This window comes from Bos mutus, chromosome 6 (genome assembly GCF_027580195.1).
Source record: "Bos mutus isolate GX-2022 chromosome 6, NWIPB_WYAK_1.1, whole genome shotgun sequence".
NCBI classification, from domain to species: domain Eukaryota; kingdom Metazoa; phylum Chordata; class Mammalia; order Artiodactyla; family Bovidae; genus Bos; species Bos mutus.
The window spans coordinates 101,369,363-101,395,965 of NC_091622.1; the positions used below are offsets into that span (position 1 = coordinate 101,369,363).

General features: G+C 39.2%; 1 protein-coding gene across 11 annotated transcripts in view; it reads left to right on the forward strand.

The window, feature by feature from the left end:
* Positions 1–26,603, forward strand: part of PTPN13 (protein tyrosine phosphatase non-receptor type 13) — a 221,429-nt gene that overhangs the window by 166,677 nt on the left and 28,149 nt on the right. For 6 of the 11 annotated variants that reach the window (XM_070372644.1, XM_070372648.1, XM_070372645.1 and 3 more), the window contains 16 exons: positions 51–158; positions 547–678; positions 1,696–2,159; positions 3,226–3,372; positions 4,603–4,696; positions 5,502–5,587; positions 6,512–6,665; positions 8,049–8,263; positions 8,369–8,467; positions 9,810–10,174; positions 10,939–11,122; positions 12,582–12,740; positions 13,701–13,872; positions 13,975–14,185; positions 16,598–16,668; positions 19,375–19,436. In XM_070372644.1, coding sequence (XP_070228745.1) covers positions 51–158; positions 547–678; positions 1,696–2,159; positions 3,226–3,372; positions 4,603–4,696; positions 5,502–5,587; positions 6,512–6,665; positions 8,049–8,263; positions 8,369–8,467; positions 9,810–10,174; positions 10,939–11,122; positions 12,582–12,740; positions 13,701–13,872; positions 13,975–14,185; positions 16,598–16,668; positions 19,375–19,436 — 2,723 coding nt within the window. The remainder of the gene's footprint in view (positions 1–50; positions 159–546; positions 679–1,695; positions 2,160–3,225; positions 3,373–4,602; positions 4,697–5,501; positions 5,588–6,511; positions 6,666–8,048; positions 8,264–8,368; positions 8,468–9,809; positions 10,175–10,938; positions 11,123–12,581; positions 12,741–13,700; positions 13,873–13,974; positions 14,186–16,597; positions 16,669–19,374; positions 19,437–26,603) is intronic. The other 5 variants (XM_070372646.1, XM_070372653.1, XM_070372647.1 and 2 more) reach the window with 2 other exon arrangements.

The following is a 26,603-nucleotide window of genomic DNA, read 5'->3' on the forward strand; positions in this document are numbered from 1 at the left end:
GTATCTTGCCCCTCCCCATGAAGATTTTATTTTAATGTGCTGATTCACAGGATTTCAAATTATTGGTGGAGAAAAGATGGGAAGACTGGATCTAGGTGTATTTATTAGTTCAGTTACTCCTGGAGGACCAGCTGACTTGGATGGATGCTTAAAGCCAGGTATTTATTTTTAGGGAATTTAGGGAATTTCCTAAGTATTTACTGGGCTTCCCTAGTGGCTCAGATGGTAAAGCTGCCTGCAATATGGGAGATCCAGGTTCGATCCTTGGGTTGGGAATATCCCCTGGAGATGGGAATGGCTACCCACTCCAGTATTCTTCCCTGGAGAATTCCATGAACAGTGGAGCCTGGCAGGCTACAGTCCATGGGGTCGCAAAGACTGGCCAACTAACACTTTCACTTTAAAGTACTTACTGACAGTGAATTTGCACAGATGGCAAAAGTAGAAGTTGGGGAAAACAAAAATGTTGAGAGGGAGGTAACATTTCTAAGATTTAGCCTGAATTTCTCTTAGCTGTAGAAGACACTGGGTTGTCTGTTTTTACAGGAGACCGTTTGATATCTGTGAATAGTGTCAGTCTGGAGGGGGTCAGCCACCATGCCGCAGTTGAAATTTTGCAAAATGCACCTGAAGATGTGACCCTGGTTATCTCTCAGCCAAAAGAAAAGCTATCCAAAGGTAACACTGTGGACGTCTCTGAGCTGTGGATTCTGTTCCAGTTCCCACAAAAATTTCAGTACCTTGACACATAAATTAGATTTAAACTTTTATTTCCTTTCTGGAAATCTAATATGTGTAGTTCTGATTGCTTTAATTTTATGCATCAGTACAAGTCTTTCATTCATCACTTCCAAGATTTCCTGTCTCATTCCTCTTTACGTGCATAAAAATTATTTGTTGTGCAAAATCAGTATCACTTGAGTAAATTCCAAGTACTTGGTGTGTTCTATCACATCTTAGGCCAAATTAGAAATAAAATTCTTAATCATTGCCCAATTAATATAATTATATAACAGTTATCTATGAAGTCCTGTCTTGAACCTGTTTATAAAAGGGAAAGGATGCCAACATGCCAGAAATATAAAAGACATATATATATAAAAGACTTATATGTAAAAGACCATATTTTTGTACCATTTTTCTAGATTCCACATACATGTAGTATCTATAATTCTTTTACACATGTCACCTGTGATTTTCGTCTTAGGAAAGCTTTCCTAAGTGGCTTTTAAAAAGAACTATATATGTAAGGAGGATGGAATTACCTTCTTTGATAATTACTTGGAGTCTAAAACATGCAGTTTGTTAAGACAATATAAAACAAGTATATAAATAACCATTCAACAAAGATCTTTGGAGATTCAAGTTATCTCTGGATAGGGAATTAAGAAAGTCTTCACAGAGGACTTACTTGAAACAGGTCTTGGGGAATGGAAATGAGGAGTTCAGGTGAGGCGGGTACACATTCCCATAGAAGTTGCCCAAAGAATGACCAAAAGAAAAGGCAAAGGAAACAGAAAGCATCTTCAGTGTTTGTTGGGACCTTGTCATGGTTCCAAGCCCCGGTCAGGTGTTGTGCACATGTTATCCTGCGTAAAATCCTCGCAGCAGCTACCAGGGAACATTGTGCATGGGTATGAGCCCAGGTGTGTGTCACTAACCTGTCATCCTCACGGGCTGATTTTGACTTTGCAGTGCCTTCTACTCCTGTGCACATGGCCAACGGCACGAAAAACTACATGAAAAAGCCTTCCCACCTGCAAGACGGCACTGTAAATTCTTCTGAGGACCACTGCTGGCCACGGGGCACCCCGAGGCACATCTCAGAGAGCTCGTTTGGGCTGTCTGGGGGCCTGCGGGAGGGCAGCCTGAGCTCTCAAGATTCCAGGACTGAGAGTGCCAGCTTGTCACAGAGCCAGGTCAACGGGTTCTTTGCCAGCCATGCAGCTGACCGAAGCTGGCAGGACTCACAGCGTGGCAGCCCTTCCCCATCTGTGATATCCAAAGCCACCGAGAAAAAGTGGACTTCTACTGATAGTAACCGAAGCAAAGCTAAAAATACAGGCATTTCTGATGCACCAGATTACTCTGACCGTGGAGATTCAGACATGGATGAAGCCACTTATTCCAGCAGTCAGGATCATCACATACCAAAAAAGGCACCATTTAATTTGAATTTTGGTTTTTATTTTTTTTCCCCCCACTTAACAAAACAAACAACAGCAAATGTATTATAGAGCAGAATAATCTACTATGAACAGAGTACATTATTCTGGAAAGGAGAAATCGTTTATGTATAATGCTACTAACTGCTACTGCATTTGATGCTAACTTTCAGAGAAACTAGCAGCTTTGAATACTAATTCCAAAATGGCTATTATTCTGGGAACTTGCTACGTGATTACACAAAGGAATGAATAACCAGATTATGATTGTTTTCTATAAATTGTTTCTCTCTTGCATACTTAATATTTATATTAATAAGAGAACTTAATAGCTGAAAAAATTGTTCCTAAGTAATTCATATAATGGACAGGTGACTTTACTATTAACAGCCTAAATTACTCTAAAGTTCTGAATGTATGATAATAAGAACAATAACATAGAAAATTGACCATTTCCTAGAAATATTAGACATGATATAATTTAGACCCATTTTCACAAGTGGATTCAGAAAAGAACCTTAAGCCCTTTGTTCATTGAAAAACATTCCTCGTTAATGTCTCCAGCATTCCTCTTGAGAGAGTTCTGTCCTTATAGATTAGGCTTAGCTGTTGTGCCTATGTTTATATTGGATTTAAACATTAGCAAAATAAACTTAAGGCCTACTCATCTTAAAGGCCCAAGTTAAAAGCTACTACATGATATATATGGATTTTTTTTTTAAAGGAAATAGAAATGCTTCCTAAGTTTGAGTGTATAAAAAGCACTGGATAAGGATTATGTAAAAGCCAAGGTTTGAATTGGATTCTGGGCTTCCCTCAGTCATATCTTTTTACCTGAAGCAAGCCCTCTAGGCTCTAGATCTCAATTTCCTCAGTTTTAAACTCTGAAGGCCTTGGATTAGATGATCCTTAAGATCTTTTCCAGCCTTCATCATTTTTGAGTCTACTCTATCCTTTAGTATCTTGCTTTTTCTTAATTTTTCAAAAAGAGAAAGATCTTCCATTAATAATTCTGTTTGATTCTAACAAGAAATGCTTTTGTTTGTTTTTCTTTGTTAAGGAATCTTCCTCCTCCATGAATACATCCAACAAAATGAATTTTAAAACTTTTCCTTCATCACCTCCTAAACCTGGAGATATCTTTGAGGTTGAACTGGCTAAAAATGATAACAGCTTGGGGATAAGTGTCACGGTACTGTTCGACAAGGTTTTCAAATGTTTTCTCTTCTCCATTTCCAGCAGCCTATCATATGCCAATTTATTACTTGAATTATTTTGCTTCAAAAAGGAAACTTGTCAAATATTTGCAAAACTTTAAATTGAATTACATCTTAAGACTTTTTTTTAAAAAACTTATGTTTTCTAGTCACTTTTTCCTGTGGTTTAAAAGAAAGTAGACAAATGCTGTTTTCCCCCAGAGATTTCATACTTGTTTAATCTGAATACAAGACTTGAAAAATATAAAATTGAGAAGTATGTCTTATATATATTTGGCAGCTTCTACATCAGCATGGAATAATTTTAACCTACATCATAAATAATTAAAGTCTAATATATATTTATATGCCCTTCACTTCATAATACATCTTGGCATGTAAATATGATTAGTAGCTTAATATTAGAAGTTCCCAAAAATATGTGTAATACTTCTAAAGAAGTTAAAATATGAGCATAGGCTATTTGATGCAACTGCTTTAGAATTCTATTAATGTACTATACCCTAAAGTGTAATATTATCATTTATATTTGAAGGATGTTGTTTGTTAGGAAACGCTATTTAGAAATAAGGTAGAAATGACACTCTTAACATATAGAGATCCAAAAGAAAACCTGATTTTCTATCAGTCCTCAATACTGTAACCCTTTTTATCTTGTCCGTAACTTCTTTAGAATTTTATTATCTTCCTACTGTGAAGGGAAATAAAAGCTGAATATCCACAAGAGATGGAGCATCTACTCAGTAGATCTCATCTACTCTGTAGCACAACTTCTATGCCAAAACCTTTTAAAGTGAAAAGAAAATTTTCCATTGACTCATGAGATTTATTTTCAGATTAGCAAATATGATCTGAAGTATATTACTCCATATGCTGTTTATTTCTGACAGTTATATTCTCACCCTAATATTTCATGGCTGGATTTTGCTTGCCATTTGTGCCTAATGCATGGTATAGATTTCTGAAAGGAAGAGCACCCCCTCATCCAGGCAAAGATCTGGCATGTCGTTATTTTCTGAAAAAAGAATGTTTCTAAAACGTAGCTGCTTTTGCATTTGGAAAACTTACTAGAAATATTCTTGGGTATTGAAGTAATTGCATGTGCTAATGTGATGCTGCTGCTTTGGCTGATGAATGGAATGCTTTCTAGGTCTCAGACCTGAAAGATGGAGTGCAACATTTTTCATGTGACAAAACGTTATTTGTCTTTTTCCACTTAGGGAGGTGTGAATACCAGTGTCAGACATGGTGGCATTTATGTGAAAGCTGTTATTCCCAAGGGAGCAGCAGAGTCTGATGGCAGAATTCACAAAGGTAGAGTATTTGTGGGTATGGGAATTACATAAGGATTATCATGTCAACAAATAAAGAAGAAATTGGAAAGTTGATGAAGACCTTCAAATTATTCATAATATAAAATAAGAACATATTATTTTAAGATTACAACATGAATCTTATTTCCAGCTTATCCTCTGTGCTGTGCTTAGTCACTCAGTCGTTTCTGACTCTTGGCAACCCCATGGACTATAACCCACCAGGCTTCTCTGTCCATGGGGATTCTTCAGGCCAGAATACTGAAGTGGGTTGCCTTGGCCTCCCTAAGGGATCTCCCTAACCCCGGGATCAAACCCAGGTCTCAGGCACTGCAGGCAGATTCTTTACCATCTGAGCTACCAGGAAAGTCCATCCTCTATATAGTATCAGAAAATATCTTGTTTTAGTTCATGCTTTGTACTTTTTAAGAAGCAAATTTCCAGAGAATTGGAAAGGGGTAGTGCCCTTGTAAAAACAATGACATTTGCATTTCTAATAAGAACTAACTAGGTTAGTTACCTCCCATCTCTCTGCGTTTGTAGCTCTGTGTGTCATTTTTTTCATAATTAAAATTGATTTTATAGTATATATAATATCCAGTTTGAAAATATACCTAAGATTAGCTGTAGAATAGAGAAAGGAATTAAGTACATGTTAAAGAAACTCTGTGACAGACTTTTGTCCAGAATTTGTCTGAGTCTCTCCTCGAGCAAATTACTATAAAACAAGACCTTAAGGTATTAAAGAACATGTAGAATCCTTATTTTATGACTTGCTTCTTTCATCATTACTGCCTAATTTATAGGTGATCGTGTCCTCGCTGTCAATGGAGTTAGTCTAGAAGGGGCTACCCACAAGCAAGCTGTGGAAACACTGAGAAATACAGGACAGGTAAGAGATCATTATACCAGCCTTTTCTAGATATCTCAGAACATAATAATGTGTGAATAATACCAGTTTCACTGAGATCTCCAAATTTATTAGTCAGGAAACAAAGCCTGATTAATGTAAATAAACATGCTCATATTTTTTTCCTTCCAAATTGGGAAGCAAGGATTATGACGAGGATTTTTATTGTGGAAGCAGGCTTTATATATCACATTTAGCCCTGATATCACCAGAGATCTGCCAGGAGGAAGGGGAGAGATTGCCTTAACATTTTTTTTCCGTAAACATCTACAAATACCTAATGGTTTTCACTTCCAGGTATCCTTCAACCCAAAGGATAATTCACATTGTTCTAATACATTTATAAGTCAGGGAGTTTACAAATTACTTATAATGGTATTTATATTATTAAGATAATAATGATTTTTTTTCCATCTTTAATTGGAGGATAATTGCTTTACAGTATTATGTTGGCTTCTGCCATACAAGATCATGAATCAGTCACAAGTATGCATGTGTCCCCTCCCTGCTGAACCTCCCTTCCACCTCCCACCCCATCCCACCCCTCTAGGTTGTCACAAAGCTCTGGGTTAAGCTCCCTGTGCCCATACAGCAGCTTCCCAATGGCTATCTGATTTTATTTTAGTATCTGAATTTTCTAAAATGTGTTTATATTATTTTTATAATAGAATTTTTTTCTTTCTAATCATTTATCTTCTTTATACAGAAAATATTTAAAAAAACTTGATTTTGACATTTTTAGTCCCTTGCTTTTGTCTGTTTTTTCCTCCCTCTACTTGTGTTTTGGTAGACCAGAGAGTTACTTTAAATGATTTTATACCACCAACTGTACAAAGTCCTGAAAATTTATTTGCTTTCTTATGTAACCTTATTCTTAGTTAATAAGGCACTCTTCTATTTATACAGGTGGTTCATCTGTTGTTAGAAAAAGGACAGTCTCCAGCATCCAAAGAACATGTCCTCCAGTGTACAGTCTCTGATCCAGACACCCAAGGTCAAGCCCCAGAAAAAATGATGACGAAAATGATTCATGTCAAAGACTACAGCTTTGTTACCGAAGGTCAGACCTTGGGAGGCTGTCATCTCACCTTAAACTTATTCCTGGATTATTCAAAATTTGATTTTTACATGTCAGATCATAATTCATCCTGAGTCTCTTGATTCTTGTCAAGTATAAATAAGAACCTGATGCAGCACTGTACTGAATTTGGGGAGGGAGGGGGGAACCACGCGTAGTTGTAGTTCTTGAAGTCTGAAAGGCTTTGACTAATGAAATCAGGCACAAAACAAATTATGGTCATTTAATGGTGCCTAAAATAGTTGTAAAATTCAAACTAAAATTTGTAAGAGAAAAAAATAAATATAAATAACTGCTGAGAATGACTTCAAACCCATATGAAACCTTGACTCTTACGTTTTCTATATATGTTTGATTTTACGAACTTGTGAAGCTAACTCTGATAGAAATTCACTAACAGTTCCCAGATACTTGTTTTCCTTACAAACGTTTCCAGCTAACTGGTAGTAAAATTGGACATGCCACTAACTCGCAATGAAAAAAGGAAATCAAGACTAATGTAGTGAGTTTTTCATAAGGTTAAATGTAGTCATAATACAGAAGTACTCTTCATTCTGAGTTTATCTGTCTTCCTTTTGATGGGTATAAATGTCCTTTATAAATGGTGGTGGTGGTACATAAGCATTGTTTTGTCTTTATTTTAGATTTTTCTTTGCTTATACAACTTTCATCAATTCTGAATTAGTCCCCAAAATAAGGAGAAAATATTAGCCCAACCTATATCATCTTTCCTGATTATGAAAATAAGATTAGCATGTCCACTTAATCCTACTGTCTTTTGTCCTTCCATTATTTCTTCTGTTACTATGTCTTTAAATATATTTCTTCATGCTTTCCTGATTATTATTCTTTTAATTTCTTCTGTTGATGAGAATTTTATCATCATGCGTTACAGTTTTACTGAATTAAATTATATCTCACCTAAATATTAAGTCACCTATCCACTTCCCCATAACCCTTCTCTGTTATTTGTTTTGTTCTTCTTACCATACCTGTCCCATTTATGTCTGAATTTCTTTCACTGTCTCCTTTCTTGGATTTTTCCCTCTTTTTCTCTGTCATTCTGCAGTTTATAAAACATGGAATTAAGACATAGTTTCCTTTTTAGAATCTTTTTTTCAGAACCCACTTTTCTGATCAGGCAGCCTATTAGTTCATGCAGCTCAGTTCAATAAGTTAAATTTTCTTAATAACAGATTGTAAAGTGGGATTTGAGTATAGAATAAGAGTGCAATAAGTGCATATAAAGCTGTGAGTATGGTGGAAATGGGCTTTTTAATAATGTATTAAAAACTGTATATGTTTATACATGCATAGAGAGAGCCTGTTAAGAATATTCACATTTTTTGATACCTTTTTTTCCAGAGAATACATTTGAGGTGAAATTGCTGAAAAATAGCTCAGGCCTAGGATTCAGTTTTTCTCGAGAGGATAATGTTATACCCGAGCAAATGAACACCAGCATAGTAAGGGTTAAAAAGCTCTTTCCTGGACAGCCGGCTGCAGAAAGTGGACAAATTGATGTGGGAGATGTTATCTTAAAAGTGAATGGAGCCTCTTTGAAAGGATTGTCTCAACAGGTGAGCCCCCAGCCTGTGGAGTGCAGCATTTTTAATGAGGCAGATCGGTCTTTCGGAATGAAATGGTTTAACCGTGTCTTCATTTCTCATTCATGGTTCCCCCAGGAGGTCATATCCGCTCTCAGGGGAACGTCTCCAGAAGTATCCTTGCTCCTCTGTAGACCTCCACCTGGGGTGCTACCAGAAATTGACCCTGCTCTTTCGGTGAGACTGAGGAAAAGTACTTTACACTATTATAGAATGTCAACGAGTGATTAACTCAGTTGTAGTGGTTTCATCGTTGATTGATCTTCTGGGTTTCATCCTAGTTAATTCTTTAGCTGGGAGTATTATCTTACATGGGTCACATAACCTGCGAGTGTATTCGATGTTTATAATATAAAGTAATTCACTTTCTCTTCTCTCCCTTCTGATTCTAGGATTTGGGGAATTTATTTGCCAAACATAAGTAGTAAAAGATGTAAAATATTGGTTACAATAACCTTTTGTCCATTTATTCATTGAATCAAATTTTAAAATATAATCTTCCTTCTGAGCTAGTTTAGATGAAAATGAGAATTATTTAAGATTTTTTTTTGGCCTTAATTTTTAATACTGGGAATCAGAGTAGGCAATTCATTTGTCCATTTCACTCTCTTGTATGAAGGAATAGCTAAAAGACCCAAAATCTATTTTGATGGTTATTTATAAATTGCATACTAGTAGTTAGGAACCCACACATAAGTGAATAATAATCTAATTGAAAGCCTTTGTCCTATCTACTTAAAATAGTGTTCCATTACCAATGAACGTGATCACTGGGTATCCAAGACAGGAGTGTCTGGCCCCAGAAACTTTAACCCTTATACTGGGGAGAAGGAGGGAGTATTATAAAGACACTAACAGGGAACTAACGTTTCTGAAAGGTCATTGTCATTAGCATTTTAAGAGACGACATTGGTTTTGGTCATCAGATAGGAAGAACTGAGAAATTCTCTCAGTTCTTGAGTATATATGTTGATACAATCTTTCTGGAAAGCAATCTGGAAATATTTAACAAGGCCTTTAAAAACATCTTATGTTCTAAATACAGAAAATTATATTTCTATTACAGAAAATTGCAAGGAAATAATGAGAAACTCAGATGAAAACCTACATACAAAGAAGTTCTAGATTTCTATTAATAGTGGAAAGCTAGAAAGAACTCTGTATCCAATAAAAAGCTGTAGCCAGTTGTAAGATTATTATACAGTTTATGCAGTGTTTGCAAAGCATGTTTAAGGATCTCAGAAAATACTTATGGTAGAAACCTAAATTTTGAAAGCAAGATGCAAAGTACAATATATACTATGACTCTAATTCTGAATGAAAGTACAAGTTGTACAATATAAACAGTTGTTACTTTTACATACCATTTTTTTTTCTCTAATGAGCATAAATTACTTTTATCAAAAAATTGAATATTTTAACAGGAAGTACTGATGTTTAATTTGTTCATTTTCACCTAAATGAAAATATAAGTTAATATACGTTGTCACCCTGACCTTTTTAAATGTGTTCGTTACAGACCCCCTTGCACTCTCCAGCACAAGTACCTCTGAACAACAGCAAAGACCCTCCTCAGACAGCGTGTGCGGAGCAAGGCACCAGCTCAGATGAAAATGAGATGTCCGACAAAAACAGAAGACCATGCACGTCCCCATCCCGGAGAGATAGTTACAGTGACAGCAGTGGGAGTGGAGAAGATGACTTAGCGAAAGCTCCAGCAAAAATACCAAACATGAGCTGGAGCTCAGCTTTGCAACAGACTCTAAGCAACATGATGTCACAGGCACAAAGTCATCACGACACACTCAGGAGTCAAGAAGATCCCATTTGTACCATGTTTTACTATCCTCAGAAAGTACCTAATAAGCCAGAACATGAGGGCAGGTATTGTCAATATTGGGCTTCCCTAGTAGCTCAGCTGCAATGCAGGAGACACTGGTTCAATTCCTGGGTCGGGAAGATCCTGTGGAAAAGGGTTAGGCTACCCACTCCAGTATTCTTGGGCTTCCCTGGTGGTTCCATCAGTAAAGAATCCGCCTGCAATGCGGGAGACCTGGGTTTGATCCCTGGGTTGGGAAGATCCCCTAGAGAAGGACATGGCAACCCACTCCAGTATTCTTGCCTGGAGAATCCCCATGGACAGAGGAGCCTGGCGGGCTACAGTCATGGGGTCGCAGAGAGTCGGACACAGCTGAGCAACTTTCACTTTCTTTCACTTTGTGTATATTCAGGTCCAACTGTATTTGTTCAAGTTTTTTATTGTTTGTTTTTTTTTTCTATGATGTCATCCAAAATAACTACAAGAATAAGGCTCTTTATTTCTTTTTTCTTATTATGTTGAAACACACATTAGGCTTCTGATAACATTAGCTTCAGCCTTAGCTCCAAAATTAACAACTGGGAATCAAAAATATATTTATTTAACTTTTCTCACTGATTTGTGCAGCTTAAAGAGATCGACAGAGAATAAAAATCAGTAATATTAGCACATAACAGATGTGAAATAAATTCATAGTCCAGAATCAAACTAAAAATGATCTCACTAAAAAGCAGGTGTAAATGTTTTTTAAGCATTCTCTATCTGTGGTACAAACTTACTATATTGGCATTGCAATGTGTTTGAAAATAGTCTTGCTTTGTCTCTGTAGTAACCCTCTTCCCCCTCGACCACTGGATGTAACTCCTGGGCAGAGCTGTCAATCTCAATCAGAATCTGTTCCCATAAATGCAATGGATAAATATCATACACATCACACTTCTGAACCAACTAGACAAGAAAGCTTAACATCTTTGAAAAATGACTTGGAAAACCACCTTGAAGACTTTGAACTGGTGAGTTATTTCCTTTGTATAAAGAACATTCTATATTTTCTCAAGTAAAATGTAGTTCCTCAAGTAAAATACACAGCTTCCCTTTAGGGAAATTGCTGTCCTTTAGATCAGCCTCATATCTATGCTCAGTAAACAGACAACACATCTGCCGTGTTTCTCTGCTAAGAATTCAGGGAAAAGACAAAAAGACTTGGGTACACATCCTGACTCTCCCAGTGACTTGCTATAATTTGGCAGATGCTATGGATGAATTACTTAATTCTTCTGAGTTTTAGCAATTTTAGCTGTAAAATGGGACTAGTAACCTCATGGTATTGTGGTAAGTATTAAATGAAATAACATATATAGAGCACCTAGCCCAGTACCTATTATTTCCCAAACTCGACGAGTTACCTGTTTACTCTTTAATCAAGTTTGAACGTAATTTCATTCTCTTCCACACTGTTTTATGGGTGCCTAAATGGAATCCTTTATACTAATAACCCTAGAACTTCTAAACTTACAAATTCACTTTGGAAGTCACATTTCTAATAGAAATAACATCCCTTGGACATAAACAGTGATAGCACAATCATCTGAAGAAAAAGAAAGAGAATCTGAGTTTTGTCATTTCTGTCATTCTGTCTGACCACTTGGAGTTTTTAATTTCAAATGTAAAAGGTGAAAAAATTTGTTTGAAAAAAAATTTACGAAGTCTAAATTTTTTGGTAGTTCCAATTTTTGATAAATATAGTATTTTTTGAATTTGAAAAAAAGAATAATATCCTTAACACTGATTCAAAGTCACCCTTTTAATACATTTTTTTGCTACCTAAGTAATAAATACTTACTATAGAAAAGTTAGAAAAGATTAAAACCATCACTAGTCAGAACCCATAAACACTTTAATCTTTCCAAGCACTTTGTTTCCCTATAATTGTGTGTGTGTGTGTGTATAGCATCTACATCTTCAATTTCATTCTCAGCAGTAGAGTGAAAATAATCTTTGGATGATTTCCTTAGAAATCTGTCATCACGCCTAGAAGCCCTAAGCAACCCTTGTGCCACAGTTAAAATCTTAAAATAAAAATTTTTCATACAACTAAATATATCAAGTTGTGATATTTAATCACCCAGACTTCATGTTTTTACCCAAGAAAAGCTTTCTTCTGTTGCTCTTGGCATGGGTGTTTTGTTTGTTTATTCTGAAAATATAAGAATTGAAGCTTGAGTAAGTTCTGGGTCAGCTATCTCCAGACAAGCACATAATGTTGAATTTAAACCCAACTTTTATTTTGCATTGGCAGGCAAGAGGTTGGAGCGGTACCTTCTGTCTAGAACTAGACATACATACCTGCCTTCTTTACTTGGGCAAGTTAAGCAGCCTTTTAAGGTTTAGTTTTCTCCTGTGTTAATCAATGGAAAGAATAGTTGTCTTTCTCTTTGTACTGCAAAATAGAATCACTGTTTCTTTCTTTAGGAGGTGGAACTCCTGATTACCCTAAATAAGTCGGAAAAAGGAAGCCTGGGCTTCACAGTAACCAAAGGCAATCAGAGCATTGGTTGTTATGTTCACGACGTCATTCAGGATCCAGCCAAAAGTGATGGGAGGCTGAGACCTGGGGACCGGCTCATCAAGGTAAGACATTTGAGCAGACTGTGTTTGTGCCAATGTGGCTAGACAGGTGGTGCTAGTGGTAAAGAACCCACCTGCCAATGCAGGAGACGCACATTCACGATCCCTGGGTGGGGACGACCCCCTGGAGTAGGGCATGGCAACCCACTCCAGTATTCTTGCCTGGAGAATCCCATGGACACAAGAGCCTGGCGGGCTACAGTCCATAGGGTCGCAAAGAGTCGGACACGACTGAAGTGACTGAGCATTGCAGCAGGGCCAGAGATCAAGCCAGTGCTGCAGAAGGAAAACCAAGAAGGTTGAGTTGATATAATGCTCTATTTCTCCATTTGGTTTATGTTTTCCTTCTCCACCTCTTATAAATAAAGGCCTTTATATAGTCATAGTTTGGAAAGACTTTAAACAAGCAATCTTGAGTCTCAGAAAGTTTCTTAAATTGCTCTAAGAATAAATTTTCTATATTAGCAAAGTAATAACATCTGTATTAGCAATAGTAATAGCATTATTATTTCATTTATAATTACTTGGTCTTTGTGCTCATGATTTCCACAGTAAAGAAGATTATTAGTAAACTAGAGACTAGACTCTCTTTTTTTTTTGCTGCACTGGGGTCTTTGTTGCAGCACATGGGGGGCTTTGCTCAGTGCAGCATGCAGTCTTCTCGTGTTGTGGCACGTGGGCTTCTTCTAATTGCAGTGTGCAAGTTCTGTAGTAGCACTGCATGGATTTCATTGCCCCGTGGCATGTGGGATCTTAGTTCCCCCACCAGGGATCAAACCCATGTCTCCTACATTCTTAACCACTGGACCACCAGGGAAGTGTCCCTAGAGACCACTCTTCATTGTGAATCTCCTACTAGCCAAAATAGATTATATGGAAAGTTAGGGAAATTACTATATTTTGTCAGCAACTTCTGTGTTCCAAAAACTGTAATCCCACTTTGGCCCTTTCTCATCTCTGTAGGTTAATGACACAGATGTTACAAACATGACTCACACAGATGCAGTGAACCTACTCCGAGCTGCGCCCAGGACAGTCAGATTAGTTCTTGGCCGAGTTCTGGAATTACCCAGGATGCCGGTGCTGCCTCATTTGCTACCTGATATCACATTTACGTGCAACAGAGAGGAGTTGGGTAATGGCAAATTCAAGCTTTGGGCAGTGTGACTTTTCTTGGATAGATTAAAAGTACATACTGTTAAGCCTAAGGAAACAAATATTTTTCTATTTCCTGAAGGTTTTTCCTTATCTGGAGGTCGTGACAGCCTGCATCAAGTGGTGTATGTTAGTGATATCAGTCCGAGGTCAATCGCAGCCACAGAGGGTAATCTCCAGCTCCTAGACGTCATCCACTATGTGAACGGAGTCAGCACACAAGGAATGACTCTGGAGGAAGCTAAGAGAACATTAGACATGTCACTTCCTTCAGTGGTGCTGAAAGCTACAAGGTACTCCACCATTATTCATGGATTTTTGTGTGTGTGCACATGCATTTCAGGCCGTTAGATTCTCTTAAAGATATTCCTGAATTAGTAATTCACAGACTAAATGGATGGGGAATTAGTAAAGATTACATGTTTCCTTCATGATGGTCAAATGGCTGTGTCAGTTTCGTGACTCATGTGCATCCCACACTGTCCAGACCAATCTTCAGACAGTTCTCACTGATCATAGTAGTAAAGCAAGGACTGTATGCTGATTGCCTTAGACATAAATTCAGATGAGTCCTGATGAGGCAAAGGAATGAGAATATATTGGTTGGCCCTGGCAAGTCCTACCTGATTCCCAGAGCTGGAACACAGTCTGTCCTCCCAGAACCTCATATCTACAACCAATGAGGCATAGACTCGCATCCACTATACCTTCTGACCATTTCCCATTATAAGAAATGCAAATAGCAACTTTTCTTTCACTTAATAATGGAAATAAATTTTTTTAATGTATGTGTTAGTTTCCTGCTACCAAATGACTACAAATTTAGTGGCTTAAACCAATAAAAATTAATTATCTTAACAGTTCTGGAAGCCAGAAATATAAAACGGTCTCATTGGGTTAAAAATCGAAGTGTTAGCAGAGCTGCATCCCTTCCAAAGGAGAAAATCATCTCCTTGCCTTTTCCTCCTTTTAGACACTGGCCATCTTTCTTGGCTCATGGCCCTCAGTCATCCTTAAAGCCAGTGATCACAGCACCCTTGGTCATCCTGTCTGTCTGACTCTGACATTCCTACCTTCCTGTTTAACTTATAAGGACCCTTGTGATATCATGAGATAATCCAGGATAATCTCTTAGTCTCAAGATCTTTAATTTACTCTCTCCTGCCAAATTCTTTTTGCCATGTAAGATAACATATTCAAAAGTTCTGGGGATTATAATGCAGACATCTTTCGAGCCATTACTCTGCCTTCCACAAGGACATGAACCCAGGCTTTTTAGATTACAGTCTTATATTACATAAAAGAAAAATTCACATTTGTGTCTGTGACGCAGGATGGACTTTACATAGTATGTATTCCACCATATAGGAACAGTTAATAAATCATTTGATCATAAGCCTATTTCTCCTTCTGAACCTTTAAGTTCGATTGTATACTTTTCCCCTTGAACATAATTCCTGACCAGTTTCCCTCAATATTTCTAAAAATTTGATTGCCTACAGTTATTTTCATAAATGTAGCTGAATGTTAATTAGTGGAGGAGAGAAGTGTTCAGACAACCTGGGAAAATGTTTTTCTGATTCTACTAACCATAGATCTAGAATTTTTTGCCTCCAGATTACTAGAGCATCTCTTGAAAAAGAAAGTGGAAGTGTTGGTCAGTCTGTCGTGTCCAACTCTTTGTGACCCCATGGACTGACTGTAGCCTGCCAGGCTCCTCTGTCCACAGAATTCTCCAGGCAAGAATGCTGGAATGGGTTGCCATTTCCTGCTCCAAGGGATCTTCCCAACCCAGGGATCAAACCCAGGTCTCCCGCATTGCAGATAGATTCTTTACCATCTGAGCCGCCAGAACATCCCTTTCCTCAGGTCTAAAATCAGTTTTTTTCATCTACTTTCGTCTTTGCTGAAGTCACTAAAGATACAGCTCAGCTCAGTTCAGTTCAGTTCAGTCGCTCAGTCGTGTCTGACTCTTTGCAACCCCATGAATTGCAGCATGCCAGGCCTCTCTGTCCATCACCAACTCCCGGAGTTCACTGAGACTCACGTCCATCGAGTCAGCGATGCCATCCAGCCATCTCATCCTCTGTCGTCCCCTTCTCCTCCTGCCCCCAATCCCTCCCAGCATCAGAGTCTTTTCCAATGAGTCAGCTCTTCACATGAGGTGGCCAAAATACTGGAGTAGTCCCCTTACCTTCCCCTTCATCTTGCTTCCAGCTACAAACTAGCCAGTTGTGATTTTATTATTTAAAGAAGTGATTCTTAATCTTTTTTCAGTCACAAATATCTCCTTCCAGCATATATAGATGAAGACTGATAAAATCTTGTCTACAGCATCAGAAAGTACATAGACCCCTCAAAGTGAAAGAGAAGTGAAGTTGCTCAGTCGTGTCTGACTCTTTGCGACCCTGTGGACTGTAGCCTACCAGGCTTCCCCATCCATGGGATTCTCCAGGCAAGAATACTGGAGTGGGTTACCATTTCCTTCTCCAGGGGATCTTCCCAACCCAGGGATCGAACCCAGGTCTCCCACATTAGAGGCAGACTTTTTAACCTCTGAGCCACCAGGGAAGCGGACCCATGAAGCCCATCCAAAATAAAACTCGAGGGAAAATGGTTAATAGATAGTTTGAAGGATACTTAAGCAAATATCTTAAATAATTTACAATTTTGTTTTCTTTCTTTTTCTATTTTAAACAACACAGAGATGGTCATCCAGTGGTTCCCAGTTCCAAGGGGTCTGCTCTTTCAGCTTCAAAGTCAGCCAAAGCCAATGGTAAGGATACAGTGATTTTTTTTTTTTTTTTTTATGATACAAGTACTTATGGAGAGGTAACTATCTTTTCCCAAAAGCAAGTTTGGGTACTGTCAATATAGTGTTCTATTGCCCTTACAGACTATTTTGTAGAATCTAAGTGAAAAAGTGACATTTAAATAAAAGCTTGTCTAAAATTCAGTGCATGATAGGAAAGAGTGGAGCAGCATGGACCCTAGGATTTAAAGCCAGACAGACCTGAGTTCATTAGGTCCCGTGTAACCTTAGGAAGTTACTTGATCTATATCTAAGCCTCTGTTTTCTACCATAGAGATGAAAAGATTATTATAAAAGTATCTACCTTATAAGGTTATAATGAGGCATAAATACAATAATATGTCAACTTATTACAATGATTGTCACATAATAATTTATTCAGGCAGTTACTGAATTTCTTTTCTGTGACAGACAGAGTTCTGGGCATTGTGAGTATAGCAATGAGTAAACAAAGCATCTGTCTTATAATCTAGCATAGTAATAGAAATTATAGTATTAATAGTGGTGGCAGCAGTTAAGATTAATTTAATGCTTTTTCTGGACTAAGCATTCTTCCAGGTGCTCAGATACTCACAACAACCCTGTGAGACTGTTATATCCTCCTTTTATAGAAGCAAAAGCCAAGGCCCTGAAAAGTATGATAGCTTGCCCAAGCTCAAAGGATAAATAAATAGTCAAAGCAGAATTTAAACCTAAGATGTCTGACTCCATGCTCTCATTTACATAATCAGACTTGGTAAATGTAGCTTTTATTGGCAGTATTCATACCATATAAGAATGTTAGGCACAGGGGAATGTGGTCAAACTTAGAGTGTTTGAAATGTAAATCCAGTACTTCTTTATAGAGCTAAACTTTTAGGGTATTTGGCCACCACCATGCTCAGAAGCTCAGTCGTGTCCAACTCTTTGCAACCCCATGGACTGTAGCCCACCAGGCTCCTCTGTCCATGGGATTGTCCAGACAAGAATACTGGAGTAGGTTGCCATTTCGTTCTCCAGGGGATCTTCCCCACCCAGGGATCGAATCTGGGTCTCTTGCTTTGCAGGCAGATTTGTTATCCTCTGAGCCACCCAGGAAGCGCAGTAGTATCTAAGTACCAAAACAGCTCAGAGAAATCTGACAGCTGCAGCTACGGTTTGATTATCTTCTGAAAGCTAAAACACATCTGTTTCTCTCCTCCTCTGTTATCTTGAATGCCTTAGGGGCCCTTCCTGCTGCTCTCTGATAATTCTGGTTCACAGTAGAGTCAGACTAGGTCACACAACAGTCAGGAGAGCATTTGTCTAGTGACCTCCGAGACAACTCAGAAGTTTGTAACTTTCAAGCCTGAGGAAAGTAGCTGTGCCCTGCCCTCCTTGTAGAAACTGCCTAGTAATCTGTCTTTATGGGATTCTCTGACCTAATTTCTTTATGAATTCTGAAAAATCATATAATATCATTCATAGGAATTCTCTTGCAATGCTGAATATGTAAAATGGTACAACCATTTTGGAAAGCAGTTTGCCAATGTCTTAAAAATTTTAACATACCTACTGTGTGATCTAGTCATTCCACTTCTTTGTTTACTCAGGAGAAATGAAACCATATATCCAGAGACAAAAACTTGTCCAGAAATTTTTTTAGCAGCTTTCTTTGTAACTACCAAAATCAGAAACCACTCAAATGACCAAGAACTGTTGAATGAATAACCGTTTGTATAAACAGCCTATGGAAAAACCCTAATGAACTTTTTGGCCAACCCAATAATATATTCAAACAGTAGAATATTACTCAGCAATAAAAATGAATAGACTGTTGATACATGCAACAGCATAATTAAAATAAACTCAAAATAAGTATGCTGAGTGAAAGAAACCAAATATAATAATAATACAAAATAATACAAAAAGGAATTCATATTATATTATTCAGTTTATACAAAATTCTACAAAAATGCAAGTTAATCTGTAGTGCCAAAGCAGATCAGTGGTTGCCTGAGGACAGAGGGCGAGAGAACAGGGACAGGGGAGAGGTTGCAAATTATAAACTGTTTGTTTCATACCATTGCAATATGATTCCTTTGAACGAGTGGTTCAATTTTTGGTACCCTGTTTAATTATTTTTCCTGGCAATTTAATAAAGTATCTCCTAGAAATAATCTTAATTTTTTCAAATACATACATTTTTAACTGTAGAGAAAACAATCTCATTTTTAATATTTGTATTGAATTTTTGTGCTGAGGGCTAAGAGTTAAAATCAGCATTTGGTTTAGAAACATAGTCTCCAGTTATATCCATACTTATTTTCCTGTGTTAAATCGATAGTCTTTGTGAAATGAGATAAAGGATCTGCTATCTTTCCGGTGACTGTAGTTCAGCACCTATGATTTCTCTCCCATTTAGTTGGGAAAATCTATATTCATTTTCAAATAGTAGAAACACTTAGACCAAACTGAGCTTTTATACCAACTTTTTTTTCTTTTTTTAAAGAAAACTAGTTGACTTTGTCCGTGGAATAAACCCTCCTCTAAGATTTGATTCCATCTAGTTGATTTAAAATCACATGGTGTTATGACCTCTCGGTATATTAATAAAAATAAGAACATGCTTAGAAATTGTCGGTCTTCTTTCACTATTATCCCTAATGTGGTTCTGAGTGGCTCATCTTTTTCTTTCTGTTCTTCCTTCAGGTCCTCACATTGTGGAGCCTTGTGGCAAACCTTCGCTCACACCTAATAACTCGTTCTCCAAGGTAAGTGAAAGACCACCTTCTTTAGATACCTTCTTTAGTATTGATTTTAGATACATGTACTTAGTAAGCAGATTTTATTTTCTTGGGCTCCAAAATCACTGCAGGTGGTAACTGCAGCCATGAAATTAAAAGACACTCGCTCCTTGGAAAGAAAGCTATACAAACCTAGACAGTGTGTTAAAAAGCAGAGACATCACTTAGCTGACAAAGGTCCCTGGTGTCAAAGTTGTGCTTATTCCAATAATTGTGTATGGATGTGAGAAAGTGAAAGTCACTCAGTCGTGTCAAACTCTTTGCAACCCCATGGACTATACAGTCCTTGGAATTCTCCAGGCCAGAATACTGGAGTAGATAGCCTTTCCCTTCTCCAGGGGATCTTTCCAACCCAGGGATCGAACCCAGGTCTCCCACATTACAAGCAGATTTCTTTACCACCTGAGCTACAAGAGAAGCCCATGGATGTGACAGTTGGATCATATAGAAGGCTGAACACCAAAGAATTGATGATTTCAAATTGTGGTGTTAGAGAAGACTCTTGAGAGTCTCTTGGACTGCAAGGAGATCAAACCAGTCAATCCTAAAGAAAACCCTGAATATTCATTGGAAGTGAAAGGTTGTTGCTAAATCATGCAAAGATGCCAGGATTCTTGGCCTCTGAAGGAGAATTTAATCCGGGGCCCAAGACGAGACTTGATCACTCAGAGCTTTTGTGTAATAAAGTTTTATTAAAGTATAAAGGAGATAGAGAAAGCTTCTGACATAGACATCAGAAAGGGGTAGAAAGAGTACCTGCTTGCTAGTGTTAGCAATGGAGTTATATACTCTCCAATGAATCAAAAGAATGTCTGGAGGTTGTAAAGATCTCACCAGACCAACTCCCATAATTTACATTTTAAGATAACAGGATTAGCCAGAAGGTTTAATCCAGAGACTATCCTCAGGCAGGATACATTATTGTTATATAGACCTACTCCCATAATTTACATTTTAAGATAACAGGATTAGCCAGAAGGTTTAATCCAGAGACTGTCCTCAGGCAGGATACATAATCCTAAGGAATGTAGAGGGTAAAAAAAAAGTTTGTCCTTTCTTCCTCCTTGAGAATTCCAGACCCCGCTCTCCTTGGGGACCCCTAGACTTCTTATCAACCTGCCTAGGAAATGACTCTCTCATTCCCCTCTTTTCTTTTAGGAGAATTATGTTGCCAAGGGAAAAGGCGTCATTTTCATTCCATAACTACTTCCTGCTGTTTAGGGATGTGGTCCCTATATTGTTGAGACAACATATTCTCCTAACGCTCATATTGAGGGTCTCTGATCCAGGGGCCCCAAGTAATAGTTGGAGGAGGCTGGTGGCACCGTAGGAGCTTGGACAACCATTTGTAACTTAAAAACTAGAAACAAATCCAATTACACAGTTACAAATGCAGGAAACAAACAGCAAAAATAGAACAATCAGAATTATTGTAATTAAGATAGTTTAAAAGTCACGTTATGTCCATAGTTACATCAGTCCTTCTTAGGATTGTTAGATGTCATCAGTTGAAGAAGAAGCATCACATATGATTGTTGTCGAAGGTATTCGCAGACTTGGAGAAAGTCTTTTCCTTGAAGTGGAGATGTCCACCATGGGAAGCCTTCCACTGACGAAGAAGGCCGTGCTCCACAGACCCAGCAGTTAGATTGATTGTGAAATGCTGAGTAGGAGTGAGCCCAGGACAGGAAGGCATTGTCTTGAGGATCAAAGGGCAGACTCTGGATTTTTAGAGTCAGCAGAAGTAGGCTCACATAGATGATCAGGACCATCTTTGGGCTCATCTAGACAGTCCCATTATGGAAGCGGATCGGGAAGAAAGTGGGCCAGGGGCTTCAGTAAGTACGGCGTAAGTTGCCCCAGTATCTAAAAGGAAATTGACAGATTGGCCCCTCACAGTTATTGATAGTATGAGTTCCTCAGGTGTAATTAGGGCGGGAGCTTGTGTGGGGACCTTCAAGTCCTGAGTCCAACCCGTGAAACCTACGCCTCTGGGGGCAGTCTCTCTTCCAGTGTGGTCCTTTGCAGACCGAACATGGAGCTGGGGGTGGCTTAGGTGCCTGAGGGCAATTCCGCTTCAGATGCCCCTCCTTTCCACAGTAATAGCAAGCCCATCCCTTTTCACCTGGGTCCCTCTGGGCATTTTTCTCAGGCTGTTTAAGAACAGCCATTTCAAGGGCTTCTGCCTTTTCCTTTGTCTTTTTCTGCCTTTCTTTTCCTCATATTCCCTACCATAATAGACTGTCTGAGCCAGTTGTAACAGATTATCTAAAGATTGATTTGGTCCATACGCCCATTTCAGTAGCTTATATCTGGAGCTGACTGAGTGAGAAATCTATCTTTTAAGATCACTTTTCCCTCTTCACTTTCGGGATCAGTCTCAGTGAATCTTCAAAGGGCTTCTCTCAGTCTATCTAGGAATTTACTAGGAGCTTCCTTCTCCTCCTGTTCTATGTTTGCCAATTTGCCATAGTTTAAAGGCTTAGAACGCGCCTGCCTGAGTCCTTCAAGAATACACCTAACAAAATGACTCTGATCCCATCCTCCTTTAGCTGTGTTGTAGTCCCAGTCTGGTTCTGTAGTTGGGACCACCTGATTCCCAGTGGGGAGGGTGGTTATCTCGTCCTCCCTCTTCCGTACTGATTCATTATCAAATCATTCATCTCCATAAGTGACCGCTTTTCCCAGAACTCGAGTTTTTGAGTAGGGAGTCAGCATTTGTCCCAAGATATACATCACATCCTTCCAAGTAAGGTCATAAAGCAGAGTAACACCTTTAAAAGCTCTAATATATTTTTCTGGGTCCTCTAAATAGTCTCCTATATCCTCCTTGATTCTTTGTATTTCATGATAAGAAAAAGGCTTATTAACTCTCATAGACTGATTATTTCTCCCAGTGGGTGCTTCATGAAGAGGCAACAGCTTGTGTGGCTGTTCCTCAGTCTCTCTGGCTGCTCTGCGCATATGATCCCAGGGATAGATTGGAGAAACCTGCTTTTCTTTATCTCTTTGTCTCCTGTCTTCCATCTCATCTAGCAAAGTAGGAGGACTGGAGGGAGCTGGAGGAGTCACCCTTAGGGTGACTAAGGTGTGACAAATCTGTACCCTTAGGACGTAAGTCTGGCATATTTCGCAGACAGAAAAAGGGCAACACATAGCTACTTCTACCCATTTCCCTTGTTTTCTACAGAACCGGTCTAATTGTAAAACAGTTTTATACTTAAGAGACCCTCCAACCGGCCATCCTTCGCCATCCTCCATTGGATACCGTGGCCACGCAGTATCATGTAGGAAGACCAGGTGTGTCTTCTTTAAGCCCTGGGAATCAAATCTATCCCAGTTTTTCAGGATACAGTTCAAAGGAGTGAGGCTGGAATTGTTAGCTCCCATCTATAAGAGAGGAAAAAAGGGACCAGGGCCATCTTTCTACCGGAGACATCCCTCCCTGCTCTAAATGGGGGTGTAGACAGACTTTACACCAAAGCTTTCCTTCCCTAGTTGGACTTAGTCTGTCCCTTACTGACACAGGCGACCTACTCGTCCCTCCCAGTTCTACAAAGAGACGTGGTGGAGATGCACCGGGGGTAGACCTGAAGGCATCCCTAACTGCCGTCCAGCTCCTCACCATTAAAACCTTGCTTGCCTCTGAGGCCACCCGGGGTGCAATCAGAGTAACCTTCCGAAATGCCTCCCAGGCTAAACCGCTGGGAGAAACGTTCGTCACCTGAGTGCCTATGCATGACCCTGAGTATATTCTGACCACAATAAGACTGATAAAAACGTAAAACTGAAATGTTTCTTCCAAGCATCACCACACCAGTATAAGAGCCTCCTCTGGCCCACTAAGAGCCAGTGTTACCAAAGGAAAAAAACCCATTGTAGTTTCAATCTGAGTAACCTAGTTCCTTGTAGCCAGAGCTCCATCTAACTTCCAAACTTTCGATTTCTAGTGAGGCTAGGTGCTTCCTGGCTACCAATCCAAATTTGGGACCTAAGTCATAGTACACACTACCAGCATAAATCACAAGTCTCTCTTTTTTTTTTTTTTTCACAAGTCTCTTGGAAGTCTGTGATCCAACAGATTAGATTCGTACTTCTAATTTCCAAGGAGTTATGAAATGGTCAAAGAGACCGAAAAGTTTGACCGAGAAAGGAGAGTTCAGTCCACATGTTTTGCCCATTTCTGGTCGGTCACCGAAGGAGATGTTGGGTGCCTCTTGGCATTGGCAGGTCGGTATAAACCCCTGACAGGTTTCTGCCATAAGCCGTATGAGGTCACCATGGAACCGCAGAGCAGGGCTCCTCACTTGCTTCACGCAGGGTGTTTCATTCGTTCACGCAAAACACCGTAGAGTTAGTAAAGTACAGCAGAAAACATGTTCGCTAGGAGAACAAAAACTAGAGCTCCAAGCATCCTTACCTTGTCCTGAAGGATCCCAGACAAGCCCCCAAGATGAAAGGTTGTTGCTGAATCACACAAAGACGCTGGGATTCTTGTCCTCCAGAGAAGAATTCAATCCGAGTCCAGAGACGAGGCTTGATCGCTCAGAGCTTTTGGTAATAAAGTTTATAAAGGAGACAGAGAAAGCTTCTGACATAGACATCAGAAGGGGGTGGAAAGAGTACCGCTTGCTAGTGTTAGCGATGGAGTTATATACTCTCCAGTGAATTAAAAGAATGTCTGGAGGTTGTAAAGACCTCACCAGACCTACTCCCATAATTTAGCCTTGGAGTGCAGAATGAAGCAGGGCAAAGACTAATAGAGTTTTGCCAAGAGAATGCACTGGTCATAGCAAACACCCTCTTCCAACAACACAAGAGAAGACTCTACACATGGACATCATCAGATGGTCAACACCGAAATCAGATTGATTATATTCTTTGCAACCAAAGATGGAGAAGCTCTATACAGTCAGCAAAAACAAGACTGGGAGCTGACTGTGGCTCAGATCATAAACTCCTTATTACCAAATTCAGACTTCAATTGAAGAAAGTGGAGAAAACCACTAGACCATTCAGGTATTACCTAAATCAAATCCCTTATGATTATACAGGAGAAGGCAATGGCACCCCACTCCAGTACTCTTACCTGGAAAATCCGATGGACAAAGGAGCCTGGTAGGCTGCAGTCCATGGGGTTGCACAGAGTCAGACATGACTGAAGCGACTTTACTTTCACTTTTCACTTTTCATGCATTGGAGAAGGAAATGGCAACCCATTCCAGTGTTCTTACCTGGAGAATCCCAGGAACGGGGGAGCCTGGTGGGCTGCCGTCTATGAGGTTGCACAGAGTCGGACATGACTGAAGCGATTTAGCAGCAGTAGCAGCAGCATGATTATACATTGGAAGTGAGAAATAGATTTAAGGGACTAGATCTGATAGATAGAATGCCTGATGAACTATGGACAGAGGTTCGTGACATTGTACAGAAGACAGGGATCAAGACCATCCCCATGGAAAAGAAATACAAAAAAGCAAAATGGCTGGCTGGGGTGGCCTTACAAACAGCTGTGAAAAAAAGAGAAGCGAAAAGCAAAGGAGAAAAGGAAAGATATAAGCATCTAAATGCAGAGTTCCAAAGAATAGCAAGGAGAGATAAGAAAGCCTTCCTCAGCTATCAGTGCAAAGAAATAGAGGAAAACAACAGAATGGGAAAGACTAGACATCTCTTCAAGAAAATTAGAGATATCAAGGGAACAGTTCATGCAAAGATGGGCTCGAAAAGGACAGAAATGGTATGGACCTAACAGAAGCAATAGATATTAAGAAGAGGTGGCAAGAATACACAGAAAAACTGTACAAAAAAGATCTTCATGACCAAGATAATCACAATGATGTGATCACTCACCTAGAGCCAGACATCCTGGAATGTGAAGTCAAGTGGGCCTTAGAAAGCATCACTACGAACAAAGCTAGTGGAGGTGATGGAATTCCAGTTGAGCTATTTCAAATCCTGAAAGATGATGTTGTGAAAGTGCTGCACTCAATATGCCAGCACATTTGGAAAACTCAGCAGTGGCCACAGGACTGGAAAAGGTCAGTTTTCATTCCAATCCCAAAGAAAGGCAATGCCAAAGAATGCTCAAACTACCACACAATTGCACTCATCTCACACACTAGTAAAGTAAGGCTCAAAACTCTCCAAGCCAGGCTTCAGCAATCCGTGAACCATGAACTTCCAGATGTTAAAGCTGGTTTTAGAAAAGGCAGAGGAACCAGAGATCAAATTGCCAACATCCGCTGGATCATCAAAAAGCAAGAGAGTTCCAGAAAAACATCTATTTCTGCTTTATTGACTATGCCAAAGCCTTTGACTGTGTGGATCACAATAAACTGTGGAAAATTCTGAAAGAGGTGGGAACACCAGACCACCTGACCTGCCTCTTGAGAAACTTGTATGCAGGTCAGGAAGCAACAGTTAGAACTGGACATGGAACAACAGACTGGTTCCAAATAGGAAAAGGAGTACATCAAGGCTGTATATTGTCACCCTGCTTATTTAACTTCTATGCAGAGTATATCATGAGAAATGCTGGGCTGGAAGAAGCACAAGCTGGAATCAAGATTGCCAGGAGAAATATCAATAACCTCAGATATGCAGATGACACCACCCTTATGGCAGAAAGTGAAGAGGAACTAAAAAGCCTCTTGATGAAAGTGAAAAAGGAGAGTGAAAAAGTTGGCTTAAAGCTCAACATTCAGAAAACTAAGATCATGGCAAATAGATGGGGAAACAGTGGCTGACTTTATTTTTCTGGGCTCCAGAATCACTGCAGATGGTGACTGCAGCCATGAAATTAAAAGATGCTTACTCCTTGGAAGGAAAGTTATGACCAACCTAGATAGCATATTCAAAAGCAGAGACATTGCTTTGCCAACAAAGGTCCGTCTAGTCAAGGCTGTGGCTTTTCCAGTGGTCATGTATGGATGTGAGAGTCAGACTGTGAAGAAAGCTGAGCACTGAAGAATTGATGCTTTTGAACTGTGGTGTTGCAGAAGACTCTTGAGAGTCCCTTGGACTGCAAGGAGATGCAACCAGTCCATCCTAAAGGAGATCAGTCCTGGGTGTTCATTGGAAGGACTGATGATGAACCTGAAACTCCAGTACTTTGGCCATCTCATGCAAAGAGTT